Source organism: Talpa occidentalis, unplaced genomic scaffold (genome assembly GCF_014898055.3).
Source record: "Talpa occidentalis isolate TD23 unplaced genomic scaffold, MPIMG_talOcc4v2.1 talOcc4.8, whole genome shotgun sequence".
NCBI classification, from domain to species: Eukaryota; Metazoa; Chordata; class Mammalia; order Eulipotyphla; family Talpidae; genus Talpa; species Talpa occidentalis.
The window spans coordinates 29328890-29352299 of NW_023605194.1; the positions used below are offsets into that span (position 1 = coordinate 29328890).

At 39.3% G+C, this 23410-nt stretch overlaps 1 protein-coding gene across 5 annotated transcripts in view; it reads right to left on the reverse strand.

The window, feature by feature from the left end:
* The window catches only part of MARCHF8 (membrane associated ring-CH-type finger 8), a 104351-nt gene that overhangs the window by 59819 nt on the left and 21122 nt on the right, over window positions 1–23410 (reverse strand). For 2 of the 5 annotated variants that reach the window (XM_054690700.1, XM_054690699.1), the window contains one exon: window positions 12545–12724. In XM_054690700.1, the coding sequence (XP_054546675.1) occupies window positions 12545–12646 (102 nt within the window). In that variant the 5' untranslated portion in view covers window positions 12647–12724. Of the gene's footprint in view, window positions 1–12544; window positions 12725–13905; window positions 14095–23410 lie in introns of those variants that run through there. The other 3 variants (XM_037497514.2, XM_054690698.1, XM_054690697.1) reach the window with 3 other exon arrangements.

Below are 23410 nucleotides of genomic sequence, written 5' to 3' on the forward strand. Positions count from 1 at the left end.
TTTATCAGATGTATGGTGTACAAATATTTTCTCCCCTCCAGTAGGGTGCCTCTTTATTGTGTTCACCATCTCTTTCACTGTATAGAAGCTTTTTCGTTTGATACAGTCCTAGTTGTTTATTTTCTCCTTTGTTTTCCTTGATGCTGGAAATGAGGCTACAAATATGTTTCTAAGGTGTATGTCATGGACTATTTTGCCTATGTTTTTTTCTAAGTATTTTATGGTTTCCGGTCTTACATCCAAATCTTTGATCCATTTTAAGTTGATTTTTGTGTGTGGTGAGAAATCGTCATTAGTTTCATTCATTTGCATGTGGCAGTCCAATTTTCCCAGCACCATTTACTGAAGAGGGTTTCCTTGTTTAATGTAAATTAATTAAAAAGGAAAAAAAAAACAAGAATGTGAGGGCAAGATGGACAGAACATGAGATCTCAATGACAGAGATGAAGCAGTGAATTAACCAACCACCACATATCCCCACTTTGGACCTCCTTATTACAAGAAGTAAACAATCCTTTGTTGTTTAAGTCACTCACACAGAGATTTCCTGATACTTTCAGCTAAAAGCAATCCAGGGTCTCCCCTGGTGGTGCAGACGGTTGAGCGCTGCACTATGAAGCTGTCCGTAGCCTCTGCAGCGCAGTTTTGATCCCAGCCAGCCAGCAAGGGTCCCACATGGCGAAGCAGACCTCTCTTGTCTCGCCCGCTGCTCCCCTCAGCAGTGTATTTCGTTGGCATGCCTGTTCTGTTCCCCACTCTGTCTCTGGTGAATCCTGTCACCCTCCCGCGATTCTGGCCTATACCCCGGTTCTTGTATAAATAAATAAATAAATCTTAAAAAAATAGATAAATAAAAGCAATCCAACTGATACAAACAACATCTGTCACAATAAGGAAATTTAAAAAGATTACTTTAGCACAAAGCTTTGCAAAAATGAATACATAAATTATCTGATTCTTAATTTCCAGATCTTATTTATACACCAACTAGGCACCAGTTTTGTTGCTATAGTTTATGCATATAAGAGCTATTGAGTAGTGTATTTGGCACATACAACTGGATAGAAGAATGAAAGGAATCTATTTTCCAGCCCCATTAAAAGCAACAAAAGAAAAAAGGGCATTAATTACCAGCAAGGCCTCCTTGGCTGGTAGAATTAATGGTGGTTAAGGGGGCATAGTTCTCAATGGTATTTTTTTTCTTTTTTTTTTTTTAAAGATTTATTTATTTATGCATACAAGAGCTGGGGTACAGGCCAGAGTTGTAGGGGATGAGAGGGGAGCAGAACAGGCAGACTGACTGACATATACTGCTGAGGGGAGCAGCGGGCGAGTCAGGAGAGGTCTGCTGCGCCATGTGGGTTGCTCCCTGGCAGGCTGGGGATCTAACTCGTGCTGCAGAGGCTGCAGATAGCTTCATAGGTTGTGTCTTAACCCCTTGCACCACCAGGGAGGCCCTCAATGGTATTTTTTTAATGTAGCTTTAGAGTTTGCAAAATGTTATTAAAAGGTAAGATTCACGGGCCTCCCTGGTGGCTCAAGGGGTTATGTCTCAGCACTATGAAGCTATTGGAAACCAATGCAACATGCATACAATCCCTGGTCAGGGAGCTAACCCACATGGAGCAGCAGACCTCTCTTGTTTCACCCACTGCTCCCTTCAGCAGTGTATTTTGGTCAGTCCTCCTCTTCTGCTCCCCACTCTGTCTCTGGTGAATCCTCTCACCACCCCTGCACCTCTGACCTATATCCTAGCTCTTGCATACATAAATAAATAAAATAAATCTTTAAAAAAAAAAGCAAAGATTTCACAAAATTCAAAATTAAAAGATACTGAAACTGTACTTTAAAACTTTCTCACACTAGGGCTTCCCTGGTGGCCCAAGGAGTTAAGTGTCAGCACTATGAAGCTATCCATAGCACCAAGTTCACTCCCAAGTCAGGGAGCTGACCCACATGGCACAGCAGACCTCTCCTGCCTCACCCACTGCTCCCCTCAGCAGTGTATTTTAGTCAATCCACCTGTTCTGTTCCCCACTCTGTCTCTAGTGAGTCTTCTCATCACCCCCTACCTCTGGCCTATACCCCAGTTCTTGTATGCAAAAATTTAAAAAAAAAAAAATCTTTTAAATAAATAAATAAAACTTTGTCACAATAAATCTAGACCCAGGCAGCTTCACACTTAATTCTACCAAACCATAAGGAAGAAATAATACAGATCCTATTTAAAACTTCAAATATTAAAGAGGAAGAAATAATTCTTATCATTGAATAAGACCAGTATTATTCTTACAACAAAATCAAATTAATTAGGCCTCCCTGGTGGCTTAAGGGGTTAAGCACCGCACTATGAAGCAATCCACAGCCTCTGCAGAACGAGTTTGATGTCCAGCCAGCCAGGGAGAAACCCACATGGCGAGGCAGACCTCTCCTGTCTCACCCACTGCTCCCCTTAGCAGTGTATTTCAGTCAATCTGCCTGCTCTGCTCCCCACTCTGTCTCTGGTGGATTCTCTCATCCCCGCCCACATCTCTGGCCTGTACCCCAGCTCTTGTATGCATAAATAAATAAATCTTTTTAAAAATCAAATTAATTATTAAAATCAAGGAAAACTGTAGATCAATATCTTTTGAACACACATAAAAAATTTTAGGCAGGGCCTCCCGTGGTGGCGCAGTGGTTGAGCGCTGGGCTGCAAAGCTGCCCGCAGCCTCTGCAGTGCCGGTTCGATCCCCGGCGAGGGTCCCACGTGGCGCGCAGACCACTCCTCCACCCGCTGCTCCCCTCAGCAGTGTACTTCAGTCCTTATGCCTGTTCTGTTCCCCGCTCTGGCTCTGGTGAATTCTCTCACCTTCCTGCGCTTCCGACAGTACCCAGTGCTTGTATAAATAATAAATAAATCTTTAAAAAAAAAATTCTAGGCAAAATTTTAGCAATTTAAATGCAACAACATATAAAAGTATAATAGGTCATATGTGTAGTTTATTACCAGAAATGTAGAGTTGTTTAACATTCAAAATAATCAATCATTGTACTTATATTAATAAACGGTGACAGTTAACTTTATGGGTCAATTTGATTTAATCAAGGGAAGCCCAGATAGCTGGTAAACATTATATCTAGACATATGAGAGTTTTAAATCAAAAAAAGACAGCCTTCATCAGTGAGGGTGGGCATCACATAGTCCATTGAGGGCCTGAATAGAACAAAAAGGTGAAGAAGAGTGAAGTTTGGGTCTGTTTGCTTAAACTGGTTCATCCGTCTTCTACTGCTCTCAGATTATCAGTGTATCTAGCTCTTGGGCCTTTGAATTTAACCTTTGGGATCAAAATAGGACTAAAATCACCACTTCCCATGGTTCTCAGGCCTTCAGATCTGATTAACACTAGCAACTTCCCTGATCCTCAGGAAGTCAGCAGATGTAGGTTGTGGGTGGTAGTATTTCTTGGCCTGCATAATCATGTGAGCCAATTCCTATAGTAAGTCTCCTCATTCATACATAGAAAGATTGATAGTTAGACAGATGGTTACAGAGATAGCCTATTGGTTCTGTCTCTCTGGAGATCTATGACTAATACACAAACTAAAAAATAAAACCATATGACTGTCTCAGTGGACTGAGAACTGCAGGAACTCATGGCACATAATGACTGCATCCAAACCCCTACACTAAGAGACTTGCACAAACATAAGCACAGTTTCTAAAATCTCATGGCTATGTTCCTAGGATCATGACTCCAACCCTCTTAAGTTCCTTTCTGAGAAATGCAAATCAAAACTACAATGAGATACCATCTCACACCAGTGAGAATGGCACATATTAAAAAAACTAGCAACAACAAATGTTGGCAAGGTTGTGGAGAAAAAGGAACTCTCCTGCATTGCTGGTGGGAGTACAAAATAGTCCAACCACTATGGAGAGCTGTGTGGAGATTCCTCAACCTGCTAAAGATAGAGCTTCCATATGATCCAGCAATTCCACTCCTAGGTATTTACCGAAAGGACACAGAAACATTAATTCCAAAGAACACCTACACCCCTATGTTTATAGCAGCACTGTTTACAATAGCTAAGCTTTGGAAACAACCCAAATGCCCAAAAATAGATGACTGGATCAAGAAGATGTGGTACATATACACCATGGACTATTACTCAGCATTCAAAAAAGATAAACACATGCAATTTGCAACAACATGGATGGAGCTGGAAGGGATCATGCTCAGCAAAATGAGCCAGAAAGAAAAAGAAAAATACCGGCTGGTCTCACTCATAGCAGGAATGTAGAAAACTTAAATAAGGGACCAGGAAAAAGAATAGCTATAAGAAAGAAAAAATCAAAATCAACAAACAACTATGAACCAGAGACACACTATGGGGGGAAGGGGGAAAGAAGGGATTTTGGGGCCAAAATAAGGGGGTTGCGACTGTATGGGGAATATAAAAATAAAATTAAAAAAAAAAAGTTCCTCCCTGAGAAAACTCAAGGTTGCCAAAAGAAATTTACTGTTTGTGTCAATCAACACCTAAAGATAAGAGGCCCTGTCTCCCAGTTTCTATGGGAGAACAAGAGCCTAACTTCGGTAAGCACCCATTAGTACACCCAGATGGCTTAACTATATTGACCAAACTCCTTTCCAGCTTTCTGTAAATTTCTATTTCCTTGACTCTGCTCAAGATCCCATCCTTTTCCCCTCTGGTTCTTCTTCCCCACTCCCTCTCATTCTCCTTTTAAAATATCTAGTCAGGGCCTCCCTGGTGGCGCAAGGGGTTAAGCACCACACTATGAAGCAATCCGAAGCCTCTGCAGCATGAGTTTGATCCCTGAGTTTGATCCCCGGCAGGCCAGGGAGCAACCCACATGGCGAAGTAGACCTCTCCTGCCTCACCCACCGCTCCCCTCAGCAGTATGTTTCAGTCAGTATGTCTGTTCTGTTCCCCACTCTGTCTCTGGTGAATCTTCTTACCCCTCCATATCTCTGGCCTGTACCCCAGCTCTTGTATGCATAAATAAATAAATCTTTGAAAAAATAAATCTAGTCACCTCTGAACAAAAACAAGTTGAGTTCAGTTCACACTGGACTCCCCCCCTCCATTGCGATAGTTATTACTAAGCAGAAATTTGTCTATACTAGTATATAAGATGCTTTGTTCACCTTTAACAAGAACAGAAAAAAGCATTTGACAAAATCCATATTTCTGATTAAAATTCTCAGAAAACTGAGAACTTCTTCAACTTGATAAAGGATAGCTAAAAACAAAAACATACAACATACTTAATGTTGAAAGAATGAACATCTGCTCTCATCACTTCTTTTCAATATGGTAGTACTTGCTAGTACAAGTAAGAGGGAGGGAAAGTGAGAAAGGAATGATTCATCCAAATAAAATTGGACAGTTTATTCACAGATGACACAATCACCAATGTAGAAAATTCATTGGAAAATATAAAATAATTACTGGAACTAATGAGTTTGGAAAAATTACAGGATCCAAGATAAATATACAAAAACCAATTTTATTTCTATGCACTAGCATTGAGCAACAGGAAATTAAAATTTGAAAAACGTGATTTATAACAGAATCAAAAATACAAAATACCCAGGGACAAATCTGACAAAAATCTACACTAAAATCTACAATACATGCTAGAGAAATTAAGCAATACTTAAAGAGGAAACACCTTGTTCATGTGTCAAGATGCAATGTTGCTAAAATGTCAGTTCTCCACCAAAATGAATTACAGATAATAATCCCAATAATAATCCTAGCAAACTGTTTTGTGTAAAAACTGACAATCTGATTCTTAAATTCATATAAAAATGAAAAAAAATTAAAACAGACAAGTTTAAAAAAGAAACTGATGGGTCTCCCCGTTGGCGCAGTGAGTTGAGCACAGCACTGTGAAGCTGTCCACAGCCTCTGCAGTGCAAGTTTGATTTCCAGCCAGCCAGGGAGATTCCCACATGGCGCAGCAGACCTCTCCTGTCACGCCCGCTGCTCCCCTCAGCAGTGCTTTCGGTCCATCTGCCTATTCTGCTCCCCACTCTGTCTCTGGTGAATCCTCTCACCCTCTGCACATCTGGCCTATACCCCAACTATTGTATAAGTAAAAAATAAATCTTTAAAAAAAAAAAAGAAAAGAAACTGATGTTCAAGACTTACTATAAAACTAGAGAATTCATGTCATTGTGGTATTGGTATAAACAAAGGCAAACAGGAACAGAAGCGTCCAGAAATGAATACACATATCTATGGGCAACTGAATTAAGGTAACGCAATGGGGAAAAGACAGTCTATTCAACAGATGTTATTAGGACAAATGAGTATTCATAAACAAAGAAAATGACATTGGATATATACTTCACACAATATATGAAACTTCATTCAAAATAGATCATTGACCTACATGTAAAACCAAAAATATGAGATTTCTAAAAGAAAACACCGAAGCTATTATTTGCAAACTTTGGCAAGGTAAAAGATGCCTCAATAGAACATAAAAAGTATAAAGCATAAAAGAAAAAAAATGGATAATATGACTTGAACAAAATTAAAAACTTGTGGTCTTCAAATGACACTGGGGCAGGAGAACGAAGACAATCCAGAGACTGAGAGAAAACACTTGCAGAACATACATATGCTAAAGGATCTGTCTCTAGAACATCTAGAGAATGCTCAAACTCCTTTTTTTTAATGACCAAAAGATTTGAACAGACACTTTAACAAAAAAAGATACAGAGATGATAAGTAAACACATGAAAAGATTGGTGGCATCCTTACTCACGAAGAAAATGCAAGTTAAAATTACAATGAGATACTACTATACACCTGCGAGTAGCTAAAATTAAAATGACTGACTATACCAGTGTTGGTGGTGATGTAGTTACAACTCTCATACTTCAAGCACAAATGTAAAATGGCATAACTACCTTGGAAAAGAGTGCTTTTGGTTTGTCAGTTTCTTAAGAAGTTAAACATGCAGTTACCATACAGTTCCACTCCTAAGTGGAACTAGCCAATAAAAAGGAAATAAACATCCATACAAAGAATTGTATATAGCAGCCTTACTATAATAGCTAAACACGAAAAATAATCCAAACATCCATCTGTAAAAACTATTTAAATTGCAAACTATAGTGAAAGAAAACAGATTGCTTAGGGAAAATGTTGAACAGAGGTGGAGGGCAGTATTAAAGAGGGGAATAAGAAACTCTGGGCAGTGATAAATACATTCACAATCTTGATTGTGGAGACACTTTCATGAGAAATGTATTATATACACACACATATATAGATGTGTGTGTGTATATATATATGTCATAACAAATTGCACCCTTTAAATATATTGTTTATTCTGTCAATTATATCTCAATAAAGTTAAAGACAAAATAAAAACATAACAAAAAATGATCTTAAAAAAAGTGAGGGGACCAATCAAACCACAAGACAAAGACTAAGTACAGATAAGAAGTTAATCAAAAAGCACTCAGGATGACAACAGATCAATTAAAAACTTCCTTGGACAATAAAGCAAAACTCAGCAGTACTGAGTCAGCACAATACAGCAATTTGGTAAAAGTTCAATCCCAAAGGAACCAAGTTAAGGGAATCAATCTGAGAAAATACAATATCCGAGAAAATATGGAAATTTAACAGCAATCCCTAAGAGAACTAGACTACATTTTCTTCTACTAAAGGTAGAAGAAAAGCCTTCAGAAATGAAAGAAGACTGAAAGGCTGGAAAACCTCCCATAAAAACCAGAGAGCCATTGAGGACAGCAACATATTAACCAATCTTTATTTTTTTATTTTTTATATATTTTACATCATTCCTATTTTGTACAATGCATGCTTTCTCTTTTCCTGCAAAAATTCCCATCACCAATTCACCCATGCACCATCACCACAGACCCTTGTGTAAGAACACATTCCCTCCCCTGTTCTGATCCTTCTCCCTCCCCTTCTCCCACAGTGTCTCTGATTAATAGTTGCTTGTTAATTTTTTTTTTAATTTATTATAATTATTTTTCCCCTGGTCCCTTATTTGGTTCCTCTACATTCCTCCTATGAGTGAAACCATCCAATATTTTTCTTTTTCCTTCTTAACCAGTCAATCTTTAAACAATAAAGAAAAAGAAAATATTCTCCAAAAAACTATGACAAATATATTTCTTTTGTCAGAATGCAAATAAGCGCCACATCAGGTTTCTAAATAAAGACCAGAATCTGGAAGGTAATGAATTAATACTTACTAAAGGTTAAGAAAAAAAATTTTTCAAGAAACATTTACTCAGCTCATAAACAACAGCAGTAGAGAAATCATTTAAAGAATTACACAACATTCCTCTAACCACTAAAACTAAATCATTCATTTATTTGTCAATTGTACTGAGTATGTGTGAAAGTCATTAACTTTGCCTAGAATTGTGGGACTGGATTCTTGCAATGGGTGCTATGGAGAGAATCATGCATCCAGTAAGCATAAGTAAAAATGTCAATGTTAATGGTTAGATGATTTGATTCTAAGTAAACTTTAATGTTCCTCACATAAGATTCAGAAGTAAAATTGTTATTAATGTAATAAACTGTCTCAGACTATCCCAGAAGTTATGAGATAAATTTCACCACTGAAATAAATTTCACCACTGGAGTTCTGAGGACAGACGGGAGGATATTGGTTACTTTGGGACTGAACATTTACCAAATTGCTGGGAGGGAGGAAGGGGTGAGAGGGAAGGGGTGGGCAGTCGGCAAAGAAGACTTAAAGGAGGGAAGGAGGGAGGGAAAGGAGGGAGAGAAGAAAATGAGGGAGGGAGGGAGGGAGGGAAGGCCGGGTGTCTCCACACAGCTTCTCTCCCTCCTCTAGTGCTCCCTCAACCATAGGAGGATGAGAAATACACTAAAGGATTTTGCTTTAAATTCACCATACTGGGCCTCCCTGGTGATGCAAGGGGTTAAGCACCACACTATGAGGTGATCCACAGTCTCTGCAGCACAAGTTTGATCCTGGCTGGCCAGGGAGCAACCCACATGGCGCAGAAGACCTCTCCTGACTCGCCTGCTGCTCCCCTCAGCAGTTTATTTCAGTCTGCCTGCCTGTTCTGTTCTCCACTTTGTCTCTGGTGAATCCTCTCACCCTCCCCACACCTCTGGCCTGTACCCCAGCTCTTGTATGCATAAATAAATACATCTTTTTAAAAATAAATAAACTCGCTACACCAAGAAAACTAGACAAAGGAAAACAGACTCCACTAGAAAAGTACCTTTCAAACCAATCCTGGTACCACATTTCAGACCCCAGAAACCTACAAAACAACCTTTTCAGTGCTGTGACAGCTGCTGCTCTTATGGAGCCCTGCAAGTTCCCGTCTCGGCTGTTCCTACACTACTGCCATCTGACTCTGACCTTAGAATGCCACACCGCCACTGGGTATTCAAAGTACTCCTCACAGTAAGATGGAGCAGGATAATCCCCTTCCCAACAGCAATCTAAACCCCTAAACCATGAATATAGTTGGTTAATGCTGTTTATTTAAACCTTAAAAACCCCATCAAACAGATCAATTTTTTATTTTATTTTTTAAACATCCTTGTTCCTTTTTTCATATTATAGGAATTCTCTCCTCAGGTGTGATCACCTTAGTTTTCCCAGCACCAAAGGCCCAAAAGTGCTCCACCATATTCCATTGTGCCCACCTATCCCATTTTCTACTTTCCCCCTCCCTCCCCTTCCTCTTGCCTCCTGAATGCCTCAGATCTATGATCATTTTTAAAAGTATTTACTGGATATCCACCTACAGTGACTGTGTAGTACTAGGGTTTTAGATCAAAGAAAATCCCTCTTACTGGCTGAAAATGTTGGTCTTTATTTCTCTATTTCAAACAAGTATGTACAGCTTCCTTGTACACACCAAAAAATTCCCATCTTCTGGTGTCCAAACTCAACACTACAATGAACAGGGAATGAGCAACCTCAAATGGTGCAAGCAAGCACCCTAGCCAAAGGAAATGTTCTATTCAGTAGTATTTAAAAACCCATTATGGTGGGGGGGCCTCCCCGGTGGCACAGTGGTTGAGTGCTGAGTTGTGAAGTTGCCCACAGCCTCTGCAGCGCCAGTTCCATCCCTGGCTGCTCCCCGGCCACTGGAGGAGGGTCCCGCATGGCACACAGACCTCTCCTGCCACCCGCTGCTCCCCTCAGCAGTGTACTTCGTTCCTTATGCCTGCTCTGCTCCCCGCTCTCACTCTGATGAATTCTCTCACCCTCCCGCGCTTCTGACTGTACCCAGTGCTTGTTTAAATGAATGAATGAATGAATGAATGAATGAATGAAAGAATAAATCTTTAAAAAATAAATAAATATGGAAAGACATCCCCTGCTCATGGATTGGAAGAATAAACATTATTAAAATGGCCATCCTACCAAAAGCAATATACAGATTCAATGCTATTCCAATCAAAATTTCAATGTCATTCTTCAAAGAAATAGAACAATTATTGATGAAATTCATATGGAATCACCAAAAACCCCGAATAGCCAAAGCTCTCCTGAAAAAAAAAGAAGGAAATGGAGGCATCACACTCCCAGACTTCAAACTATACTACAAAGCCATAATCATCAAAACTGCATGGTATTGGAACAAGAACAGACATACAGACCAATGGAATCGAATAGAAAATCCAGAAATAAACCCACAGATTTATGGTCAACTAATCTTTGACAAAGGAGCAAAGACTATGCATTGGAGCAAAGAAAGTTTGTTCAATAAATGGTGCTGGGAAAACTGGGTTGCTACATGCAAAAGAATGAAGCTTGACCACTACCTCACACCATACACAAAAATCAACTCAAAATGGATTAAAGAACTAGACATAAGATCTGAAACCATAAAATACATAGAAGGAAATATAGGCGAAACACTACGGGGTTTGCACATCAAAGACATCTTTACAGACACATCACCCAAAGCAGTGATAGTGAAGGCAAAGATAAACAGCTGGGACTACATCAAATTAAAGAGCTTCTGCACAGCAAAAGAGACAATAACAAAAACAAAGAGAAACCCCACCAACTGGGAGAACATTTTTGCACACAACACTAATGATAAAGGACTGATCACAAAAATCTGCAAAGAGCTGATGAGACTCAGCAACAACAAAGAAAATAATCCAGTCAAAAAATGGGCAGAAGAGCTAAAAAGAAACTTCTCTGAAGAGGAAATGCAAATGGCCAACAGACATATGAAAAAATGTTCAACATCACTTATAATCAGGGAAATGCAAATCAAAACTACCATGAGATACCATCTCACACCAGTGAGAATGGCACATATTAAAAAAACTAGCAACAACAAATGTTGGCGAGGGTGTGGAGAAAAAGGAACTCTTCTGCACTGTTGGTGGGAGTGCAAACTGGTCCAACCACTATGGAGAACTGTGTGGAGATTTCTGGACCTACTAAACATAGAGCTTCCATATGATCCAGCAATTCCACTCCTAGGTATTTACCCAAAGGACACAGAAACATCAATTCCAAAGAACACCTGCACCCCTATGTTTATAGCAGCACTGTTTACAATAGCTAAGCTTTGGAAACAGCCCAAATGCCCAAAAATAGATGACTGGATTAAGAAGATGTGGTACATATACACCATGGAATATTACTCAGCATTCAAAAAAGATAAACACATGCAATTTGCAGCAACATGGATGGTGCTGGAAGGGGTCATGCTCAGTGAAATAAGCCAGAAAGAAAAAGAAAAATACCGGATGGTCTCACTCATAGCAGGAATCTAGAAAACTTAAATAAGGGACCAGGAAAATGAATAACTATAAGAAAGTGAAAATCAAAATCAATAAAAAACTATGAACCAGAGACATTCTTTGGGGGGTGGGGGGCAGGAGGGGAGGGATTGGGGTCAGAATGGGTGGGTTGCAATTGTATGGGGAATATAAAAATAAAATTTATTTAAAAAAAATAAAAATAAAAATAGGGGCCTCCCCTGGTGGCGCAGCGGTTGAGCGCTGGGTTGCGAAGCTGCCCGCGGCCTCGGCAGCACAGGTTCGATCCCCAGCTGCTCCCCGGCCGCCGGAGGATGATCCCACATGGCGCGCAGACCTCTCCTGCCGCCCGCTGCTCCCCTCAACAGTGCACTTCGTCAGTCTGCCTGTTCTGTTCCCCACTCTGGCTCTGGTGGATTCTCTCGCCCTCCCGCGCTTCTGACTGTAACCCAGTGCTTGTATAAATAAATAAATAAATCTTAAAAAAAATTTTTCAGTTTAAAAAAAAATAAAAATAAAAGGGACAAAAAAAAAAACTAAAAAAAAAAAGAAAAAGAAAAAGAAAATATATGTGTTGTATAATCCATCCATGGCTGCATAAATTCATACCAAAATCTAGTTATCAACAAAAAGACAATTTCTTCTGAGCTAAACTATTTATACCACATGCATTTTAGTATATTACCAGAGAGGATCTTGACTTTCAGAGGTTATTAATATATGCTACATTTAATGAAAACAAAAAGGGTATTTGCCCATTACCTGTTCCTCCCTCTCTTTTTCTTTGGTTTTACTTCTGTAGACTCTAGCAGCAGTGGCATCTTGGGATGGAATGGCAGAAATCTGATGCAGTGGCATGCTCATCCCAGCCTCCAGTCTGGTCTTCTTCTTTATGGAAAAGAGTCTCTAGTGGTAGAGTCATTTTGGGCCATGGACTTCAAGCTGAGAGACAGAAGAAAAGACATAAATGAGCTAAAACACTTTTCAAATTTCCCACAGTGAGATTATATTTAAAAATCATAAGAAATACATAAAATAATAAATCACATTTATAATTAAAGAAGTGACAATATGTGACATAAATACTTGGTCTTCAAAAATGATACATTTCCCTTTATGGAAGAAATTCTAATTTTTTTTCTCATGTAATAAGATGGGAAAAACTCAAAGAGGCTGGGAGATTAGGTACATGTATAACTGGAAATAGTTTTCCATTGGTTAGTTAGGTTTGTTTTTTTTTAAGATTTATTTATTTATGCATATAGGAGCTGGGGTACAAGCCAGAGGTGTGGGGTGTGAGAGGATCACCAGAGACAGAGTGGGGAACAAAACAGGCAGGCTGACTGAAATACAATGCTGAGGGGAGTAGCAGGCAAGTCAGGAGAGGACTGCTGCGCCATGTGGGTAACTCCCTGGCCAGGAAACGAACTCCTGCTGCAGTGGCTGCGGGCAGCTCCATAGGTTGCGTCTTAACCCCTTGCACCGCCAGGGAGGCCCGATTAGTTAGGTTTTAAACACAGCAGTGCATACTTTATTATAAGAATGTTTCTGAAGTTAAACTTTTTTCTTGAGCAAGCATTCATCCCAATATAAGCAGTAGTATTTCCTTAAAACATCTGCCCTTGAATTGATAAAATGGTAAGATTAAATGTTCAGTTATCTATAATACATGCTTAACTTTCCAAACATTTAGACTCTACACCAGTTGTTGGCAAACTTTTCCTGTAAAATGAAAGATACTAAATATTTTTTACAATCATTTTAACTATATTAGAACTACTCAATTTTTGCTGTTATAGCATCAAAGTCATAATGAATATGTAAATGAATGAGAATGGCTATGTTCCAAAAAACAAGTTTTTGTAAGTAAAGTGTTGATTTGGCCCCTGGATCTATAGTTTGTTAAATTCTGCTCTAAAAGATTGTTTCAGGGAAGATGAGGGTCATCAAGACATTCCTGGGACAAGGAAAATGTTGCCCTTAGGTAAAATAACAGTATCTAGTTATTATATAACACCTAGTCCATTTTAAGCCTTTGAAGAGGCTAACAAAAGAAGGAACACTGTGCCCAACAAATAATCTGAATATTGTGTTACCATTTACAAAAGACAAGAGGCACTTACTTACTGCTGAGTTGTCTTTTACTGTCTGAGAGATCACAACAGTCAGTGAGGAGCAGTTTTTTTCATCCCTAATGCATTAAAGTTTTTTTGTCACAGGTGACAAACTCCATGTGGCCTCTTGGAATATTGGTCAAATTAACCATGCCCAGAGCCTCAGCACAAATGCCAATAGCTGCCTTTGGAACTTCTAGTATAATCATCATTATTACATCATTGGCACATGCCCATGACAAGCCTGGGGAAGACTATGCTAGAGAAACACAAAGATGATAGGGTTTTAATTTTCTGGTGCATTTTGATGGACCCTATCTTTATAGTCACTTAAGCTACTCTATTCATTTGTACTCCCATCTCCAAGCAATAGATGTGAAATTTCCCTGAAGTAATCCCTCTCCTATGTTAGACACATTTAGGCTAAAAAATTTAATTTTAAAAACCCAGCCGCAGACCTCTCCTGCCTCGCCCACTGCTCCCCTCAGCAGTGTATTTCAATAGATCTTCCTGTTCTGCTCCCCACTCTATCTGGTGAATCCTCTCACACACACCCCCTCCCCACCCCCACCTCGTGTACCTCTGGCCTGTATCCCAGTTCTTATATGCATAAATAAATGAATCTTAAAAAATTAAAAAAAAAAGACTATGCCCCTCTTTATGTGACAAATCATGTGAAAAACATAAAGCAAGTATTACTTATGCTATTGTCTTTGCATAATTTCCAAATTACCTGTTTTATACCAATTATCTGTAATTAAGAGCAACAGTTAAACCCCTGCACTATGTCTCACAATCTAGACACAAGGACTTAACTGTACTAATATTAACCAGTAAAATACAACATACCTAATGTGAACATCTATGTCTAAAAGACCTGAGAAAGCTGTTTGTATAAGATATGGAAATGAATACTCCATATTGTTGGATCAGAGGACTTAGTACTGTTAAGTTGGCAATTTTCCCAAATTGGTCTACAGATACAGCAATCCCCATCAAAAATTCATCTGACCTGTTTGCAGAAATTGGATGAGAACACCCAAAAAAACCTCAAAAAAGAACAAACTTCTTTCCTTCTTCCCAATTTCAAAACTTATGACAAAGGAATAGCAATGAAGGCAGTGCAACACTGTAATAGGACAAATGTAGAGATCAATGGAATACAATTTAGTGTTAACAAATAAATCCATGTATCTTTGACCCAGATTATTCAATGGGGAAAGAATAGTCTTTCCAACAGTCTTGGGGCAACTGGACAGTTACATGCAAAAGAATCAATCCCCTACCTCAAATAAAAAAAAAATTAAAAAACTAGATATCAATATGCTTCAATAGATACTATATCATTAAAATGACAAGGCAAAAGTCCTCCATTCCTGGGAAATAGTTTATCAGTCCAAGCCAAAAAAAAAAATGACAAGACAACCATTGAGCTGAATAAGCTTTTTGTAAATTATGTAACTAATAGGGGACATGTACCTAGAATATAGAAAGAACTATTACAACTCAATTATAAAGACAATTCAATGAAAAGTGGGCCCGTTCAACATTAGTCAAAACAAAAATGCAAATAAAAACCATGAGGTATCACTTTAATTATGACTAAAAAGACAGACATGGGGGCCTCCCTGGTGGCACAAGGGGTCAAGCACCATACTCTGAAGCAATCTGCAGCTTCTGCAACATGAGTTCAATCCCCGGCCGGCCAGGGAGCAACCCACATGGCGCAGCAGACCTCTCCTGACTCGCCCACTGCTCCCCTCAGCAGTGTACTTTGTCAGTCTGCCTGTTCTGTTCCCTGCTCTGTCTCTGGTGAATCCTCTCACCTCCCATATCTCTGGCCTGTACCCAGCTCTTATATGCATAAATAAATAAATCTTAAAAAAAAAATAAAAAATTAAAAGACAGATATGTGTTGATAAGATATATAGGAATTGAAAGCCTCACCTATTTATTGCTTATGGGAATACATATGCAGCTGCTTTGGGGAAAAAATCTGGCTCTTCTTCAAAATGTCAAATATAGTTATATTTGACTCAGTAATTTCATTCCTAAGTAAACACAAACCCAAAGAAATCAAGCCATATGCCCTCATAAAAACATTAAGTGTACGTCCATAACCAAAGTCTCAGAAATAACTCAACAGTCCATAAATTGATGGATGGATAAATGTTATCAATATAATGGAATATTATTCAACAAAATAAAGAAATGAAATATAAATGCATGTTACAACATCTATGAACCTTAAAAATAATATACTAAGTGAAAGGGGAATTACATATTATATGACTACACGTGTATGAAATATCCATAGTAGTCAAATCCATAGAGAAAAAAGATTAGTGATTATCGAGGATTAGGGTAGAGGTAGGCGAGGGAACAGAGACAGCTAAAAGGACTTCTTTTCAAGTAATCAAAATGGTCTAAAAATGCATTAAGGTAAGGCTTACATAACTCAAGTATACTAAAAGTCAAAGAACTACACACCTCATGAGGGTATGAGGAGATTATAACATGTGAATTGTATCTCAATAAAGCTGATTTTAAAAATATAGAAGTAATGAGTATAGGTTATGATAAAATCTTATTCCTTTTGTGCTATCCCAAGTATAATTTATCTGAAGGACATGGAGGTGGCCACTGTTACCCTAGCACTCTTCTGGTTCTGAGAAAGGTAGCAGGAAGAGTGTAAATTAGTCAGCAATCAGCAAGCTAAATTCAAATCTCGGCTCTATGAAATATTAACGGTGTGATGTGCAGCAAACTGATGAAATTCAAGGACTATTTCTTTGTAAAATAGAAAGGTAACTATCTCTACTCAGGACACAGGGTTATTGTGAAGATCAAATAAGAGTGTGTTCATGTGCACAAATACAAGGGTTCTTAGCATCAGCAATCAGCACATTTCCAGCCCGCTTTTTCAGGCATCTTCAATGATTCCTCTCATAGCCTTACAAAAGCCTACTTGCCTCAAAGCTTTGTCTTTCCAGTACCATCTTCTGTCCTCCTATGCCTCAGTCTACACTAGACTTACACAACTGGGACTTCAAATCCTTTCTGATGTTTATTTAGTACCTTTAGCAGCATGACTGTGAGGGGAAGCAGAGTTGACAATGCTCTCTGTTTATAAGGGAGAGGCAGGAAGACCCCATGCAGAAGACAGCCATCAGCTTAACAATCAACCTGTTCTATGTTCTTTCCAGATGGTCAAAATAAATGAAGGATTCTGCCTATTGCCACAACAATGCTTGAGACAAACATAACAACAAAGAGGCAGCCAGGAGAAGACAAAGATGCCAGTCACAGCCTCCCTTAGTGATAGTCACCAAGTTTACAAGCCCCCCTGCACCCATGCTCACAGGGTGTCAGGCGCACCCTATTCCTCCCCATTGTGGTTGCTGAATCTTAATCAGAAGCATATTTCATATTTTTGTAAAAAAATGAGAAGCCTGGGCCTCCCCAGTAGTGCAGCAGGTTGAGCGCAGCACTGTGAGCCTATCCATAGCCTCTGCAGTGAAGGTTTGATCCCAGCCGGTGAGACTCCCACATGGTGCAGCAGACCTCTCCTGTCACGCCTGCTACTCCCCTGAGCAGTGTATTTCTGTCATCTGCCTGTTCTGCTCCCCGCTCTTGTCTCTGGTGAATCCTCTCAACACCTCCCCCGCCCCCCGCACCTCTGGCCTGTGCCCCAGCTCTTGTATAAAAATAAATGTCTTTTAAAAAAAAAAATGAGAAGCCTGTGTACAGAAACTAGCAGACACAGAAAAAAAAAAGCTGTAGGAGGAGTGAGGAGACCAGATGTAGACATACATCACTGAATGCAGAGGAGACCAAATGTTTGAAAAGGTGGACTGGTATAACTGGTAAAGGGACTGAGTTCAGGCTATGCATTCTCTAGACTGGGAAGCAGTGGAGCAGGAAACAAAGGGGAACACACCATGGGCACACTGAGCTTGACATGGCTGTGGGAAACACAAGACAAGTATACAGTGCTCAAGGAAAGTCACCAACTCACTGTGACTCCTGAACACACAGGAATAGATCCCATTACCAAGAAACACCTGTACGATCATTCCTTTATGTCAGTAAATGCTATAAACAAATGATAAAATCCCGCATAGATACAGAACTTTTAAACACTTCAGAAAACAGTAATGGAAAATCTCTAACACAAAAAATAACTCCTATCTCAAGCAAAATTTAACGTTACATTCACATGGCAAAACTCTTAGAGGTATTCTAATTGAAAAGTAAATAAGCACATTATCACTGCTATTATCTCATAAATAGTTAGATTTCTTCCTGCTAATGTTTTAAGACTTAAAGACAAGGACAATGAAAGAATTAAGCTCTTGAGAAGTTTTCTAAGAACTACTGGAATCAATTAGAAACATAAATATTTGTATAAAATCAATAGTATAAGAAAAAAGCATGTAAATACATTTCACCAGTATTCATATACAACAACAAAACACATGAATTAATAAACGATTTAAAAGCTACTTTTCCAATGAAAAACATTCTGTTATTTTAGAATTTACTTGAGGCGTGTTCTCAAATTAAAGTATATATTTAATGGGGCCTACCCTGGTGGCGCAGGCGGTTGAACGCCATGCCACGCTGTGAAGCTGTCCGAAGCCTCTGCAGCGCTGGTTTGATCCCAGCCGGCAGGCTAGGGTACCACATGGCACAGCGGACCTCTCCTGTCACACCGGCTGCTCCCCTCAGCAGTATATTTCATCAATCTGCCAGCTCTGTTCCCAACTCTGTGGTGAATCCTCTCACCCGCCCTCACTTCTGGCCTGTACCCCCATTCTTGTATAAAATAAATAAATAAATCTTCAAAAAAAAAAAAAGCATGTATTTAATGTAATTCCAATCAAAGGTTAAGCAAGATTTTTTTTTAATTGACAAAACGTTTTTAAAATTATGCTTAAGAATCAATGAGATGGGCCTCCCTAGTGGCGCAAAGGGTTAAGCACTGCCCTATGAAGCAATCTGCAGCCTCTGCAGCACAAGTTCGATCCCCAACCGGCCAGGGAGCAACCCACATGGCAAGGCAGACCTCTCCTGACTCGCCTGCTGCTCCCCTCAGCAGTGTATTTCAGTCACTCTGCCTGTTCTGTTCCCCACTCTGTCTCTGGTGAATCCTCTCACCCCCTGCCTCTCTGGCCTGTACCCCAGCTCTTGTATGTATAAATAAATAAATCTTTAAAAGAAATCAATGAGATGATCAAATAAAAATGTTGGGGGGAGGGCTTCCCCGGTGGCGCAGCGGTTGAGCGCTGGGTTGCGAAGCTGCCCGCAGCCTCTTCAGCGCAAGTTCGATCTCCGGCCGCTCGCCGGCCACCGGAGGAGGGTCCCACATGGCGCGCAGACCTCTCCTGCCGCCCGCTGCTCCCCTCAGCAGTGTGCTTCTGTCCTTCTGCCTGCTCTGCTCCCCGCTCTAGCTCTGGTGAATTCTCTCACCCTCCCGCGCTTCTGACTGTACCCAGTGCTTGTATAAATAAATAAATAAATCTTTAAAAATATAAAAATAAAAATAAAATAAAACCTTAAAAAAAAGGAATGGTAAATCATTAAAAAGTAAAAAGTAAAAAAGAAACGGAGGCTCAGAACACAGACTGCTAGCAAACAGAAACGTAGCACTATAACATGGCAGATAGCAAGTATAAGCAGCTGCCCAGTGCTTAAGAAGACTATCTCTTCCTTACACTGCTATTTTTCAGTATGTGTTTCTCCCTCAAACCATGGCAGAAACTTATCTGTGGCAGAAATCATCATCTTTTGCAAAACCACAGAGAAGAATAATAAACACGGGCTATTAGTAAATGTTTCTTTCTTTTCGTCATGGTTGTAAAAGAAACCTCTTGTTCTAAAACAGTGAAAGCCTTTTTCCACCAGAGGAGAAGGGATTATACTCTCTTAACAACAGATTTCCTTGTATAAAGAAAGCCCACGAACTGATGATCTGACCATGAGGTCAGGCACCTTCATATTTTATATTTACTGTAAAAGTTCCTCAATATCCTGCCACCAATCATATAAACTTGCCCACAGCCCTAACGCTGTCATGAACTGTGTAAAGGATATTCTGGAGTACACAAAGGAAGCAACGACCCCAGCTCTGGAATTGTTCTTGGGCTCTTTACCCTCCTCCTCACCTGGCTATTCAAAGTCCTCACTCTATTATCCTTATTTGGATCCCATATTCCCATCCTCTCCTTCCTAGAAGCACCTTCACAGCAACAATCTAACAGGCTCCATTTGCCAAGGAAAATTCATTGAATAAGTAGTCTATGTCATCAGGTGCTATAAAAACTTACAAAATTTCACATTGAAAAAATATTTTTAAGTGCTCTATGGGTTTCCCATCTTTAAAAACAAAAATAAAACTCTTTCAATATCCCTGTCTTCCCCCTCGTTATAACCAAACTTTCTGAGTTACCACCAGTGTTCTCCACTTTCTGGCATTCACAATCAATTCAATCTAAACTCTGCTCCCCACTTCAGATACTGCTCTTGGACTTTCTTATTTAATGATAAAACTTAGAAGAAACACTCCAAGTGAAAGAAACAAATAATACACATAAGAAAGAAAACTAGGAAAAATAAAGATAATTTCAAAAAGAGGCCTCCCTGGTGGCGCAGGGGTTAAAGTCTCAATGCTATCGAGCTATTACCAGCCACTGCAGCATGAGTTCAATCCTGGCCAGGTAGCTAAAGCACATATGGTGCAGGAGACTTCTCCTATCTCACCTGCTGCTCCCCTCAGCAGTGTATTTCAGTACATCCACCTGTTACGCTCCCCACTCTGTCTCTGGTGAATCCTCTCACCCCCCACACCTCTAGCCTACACTCCAGTTCTTATATGCATAAATAAAAATAAATCTTAAAAAAAAAAATTTCAAAAAGGCCACAACTTCACAGTTGTTAAGAATTACAGACTATATGGGCCTCCCCGGTGGCGCAGCGGTTGAGCGCTGGTTTGCGAAGCTGCCCGCGGCCTCGGAGGCGCCGATTCGATCCCCAGCTGCTCCCCGGCCACCGGAGGAGGGTCCCACATGGCGCACAGACCTCTCCTGCCGCCCGCTGCTCCCCTCAGCAGTGTACTTCGGTCCTTCTGCCTGCTCTGCTCCCCGCTCTGGCTCTGGTGAATTCTCTCACCCTCCCGCACTTCTGACTGTACCCAGTGCATGTATAAACAAAAACAAACAAATAAATAAATAAATAAATAACATGCCTCTATAAAAAAAAAAAAAAAGAACAAAAGACAAAGCATTTAAAAAAAAAAAAAAGAATTACAGACTATAGCTTATTTAAAACAGAGGAAAACTTAAGTTTTAAAAGTTACAGGTGAGAAATTTCAATCTGAGACAAAAAATAACAATGCATAGGTTACAAATTACTGAACATATATCTACATAGTCAAGCAAGAGAACAAAACATGCTATCAAACTAACAGCAACACCTCATAGCCTTATTCCCTTCACTGAACCAGGAAAGACAGTTTTATTTTTGTTTTATTTTTGTTTTTAAAGATGGGAAACCCATAGAGCACTTAAAAATATTTTTTCAAGACATCCATAGAAGCCAGTGTCTCACCCACTGGATAGGCAAGGCACAAACGTTAAAGTATGAAGATTATCCTACTCTTCTTCCCTTCACTGAAATGAAGACTAAAATTAAACTTTGAGGTTCTGAGAATTTTAAAGACGATGGTTTGCATAAATAAAAGTCTGAGACAAAGTTGTGTGTGTTTACTTTACCTCTTAACACTGGGCTTCATGAAAGAGCTTTTTAAAAATATATCAAAATAAATTACAAAATTTAAATGCAAGAGAATAAAGTAACTATCAGAAAATATGAAATTACCAAAAGTGAAGAAATCATAAAACAAACATTCTACAGACTAGGTAAATTTTACTCAGAAAACAAAACTATAGTTTGAAAGCTTTAAAATAACCTAGAATAGGGCCTCCGCTGGTGGCGCAGGTGGTTGAGCACAGAGTTGTGAAACTGTCTGCAGCCTCTGCAGCACCGGTTCGATCCCACATGGCGCGGCAGACCTTTCCTGTCTCACCTGCTGCTCCCCTCAGCAGTGTATTTCAGTCAGTCTGCCTGTTCTGTTCCCCGCTCTGTCTCTGGTGAATCCTCTCACCCTCTCACACATCTGGCCTGTACGATGGTTCTTGTATACATGAAAAAATAAATCTTTAAATAAAACAAAATAAAATAACCTAGAATACTTCAGAGCTTTACTAGAGGCAATAGAGAGTAAAATCTATTGTATACAATTATAAATAAACAATACTGAAGTAGAAAATGAAAACCAAAGTATAAGTGGTTTAAAAAGATGATATAAGAAGAGAAATAAATTAAAAATTACAGAGATAAACTTGTGAATATTAATACTGGAGAAGAGCTCTACATGAATTATCTCATTTAATTTTCACAACAGCAGAGAAGGTGGAGAAACTTTTATCTCTATCTTACACATGGCTTAGAGAAAATTCAAGCAACTTGCCCAAGGTTTCATAGTGATATTTCACTAAATAGCTTGTGGCAACTTACAAGGAGAACCTAAAATATATAGTGGGAAATGTCTTTCTCTTTTTTTTTCAATCTCACTGTGGCACTGCCACTAGAAAGACAAAGACAAAACCTGGTATGTTGCTGGCTTTGTTATAATAGAGAAGAGTCATTATAATCACCATGAATACAGAAGATAACATGAAATCCACATGTGAAGTATATGCTTTTGCTATACTTCTGTCTATCTCAACGGGCATTTGAACAAAGTAATGGGTATACTAGGTAAAAATCCAAGAAAGATACTAATTTATGTATTTCAAAGGTGGATTTTTTAGGCAGCAGGATATGCCTCAAATAGCTGTGCCCAATTTATTACAGATATTAAACTTTATCATTGCATTCACTTGTGAATATATTTCAAATTACTAAAAAATACTGCACTTTAAAGCAATAGTACATATCCTAAAACTATTATGACTACATAATAGTTATAGATATTACATATGTAACATATCCTTAAACCATTATCACTGTATATATCATATATAGTGTAATTTTATATATTATTACTATAACTATAGCTCTATTTTTAAACTAAGCCAATTGATTATTCAAGGTAATTTTCCAACATGTACCCTCAAAGGTTTGATCATGAAGAGGGGCAGAGTGGACTCCAGGTGTGCTCAACAATACTGCCAGTGCTAGGCAAACAGGCTCCTAAAGAATAATGATGAGGCTAGAAGTCCTTAACCAAATGGAGACATGCTGCAGATTGAATGCTAGGGTGTGCAATTTAGATTCCCGTGGAGCAGAACAACGGAGAGGGGTCAAGGCTGATACAAGGGAGTGAGAAGATAATGTGGGGAATGTGGGACTCAGCCTGAAATAGTGCACATGATCTAGACTCCTCCACTGGGAAGACTGCTGTAGTAACATTCCACCATGTGTGTCTATTAGTTGAATTAGGCATAATTAC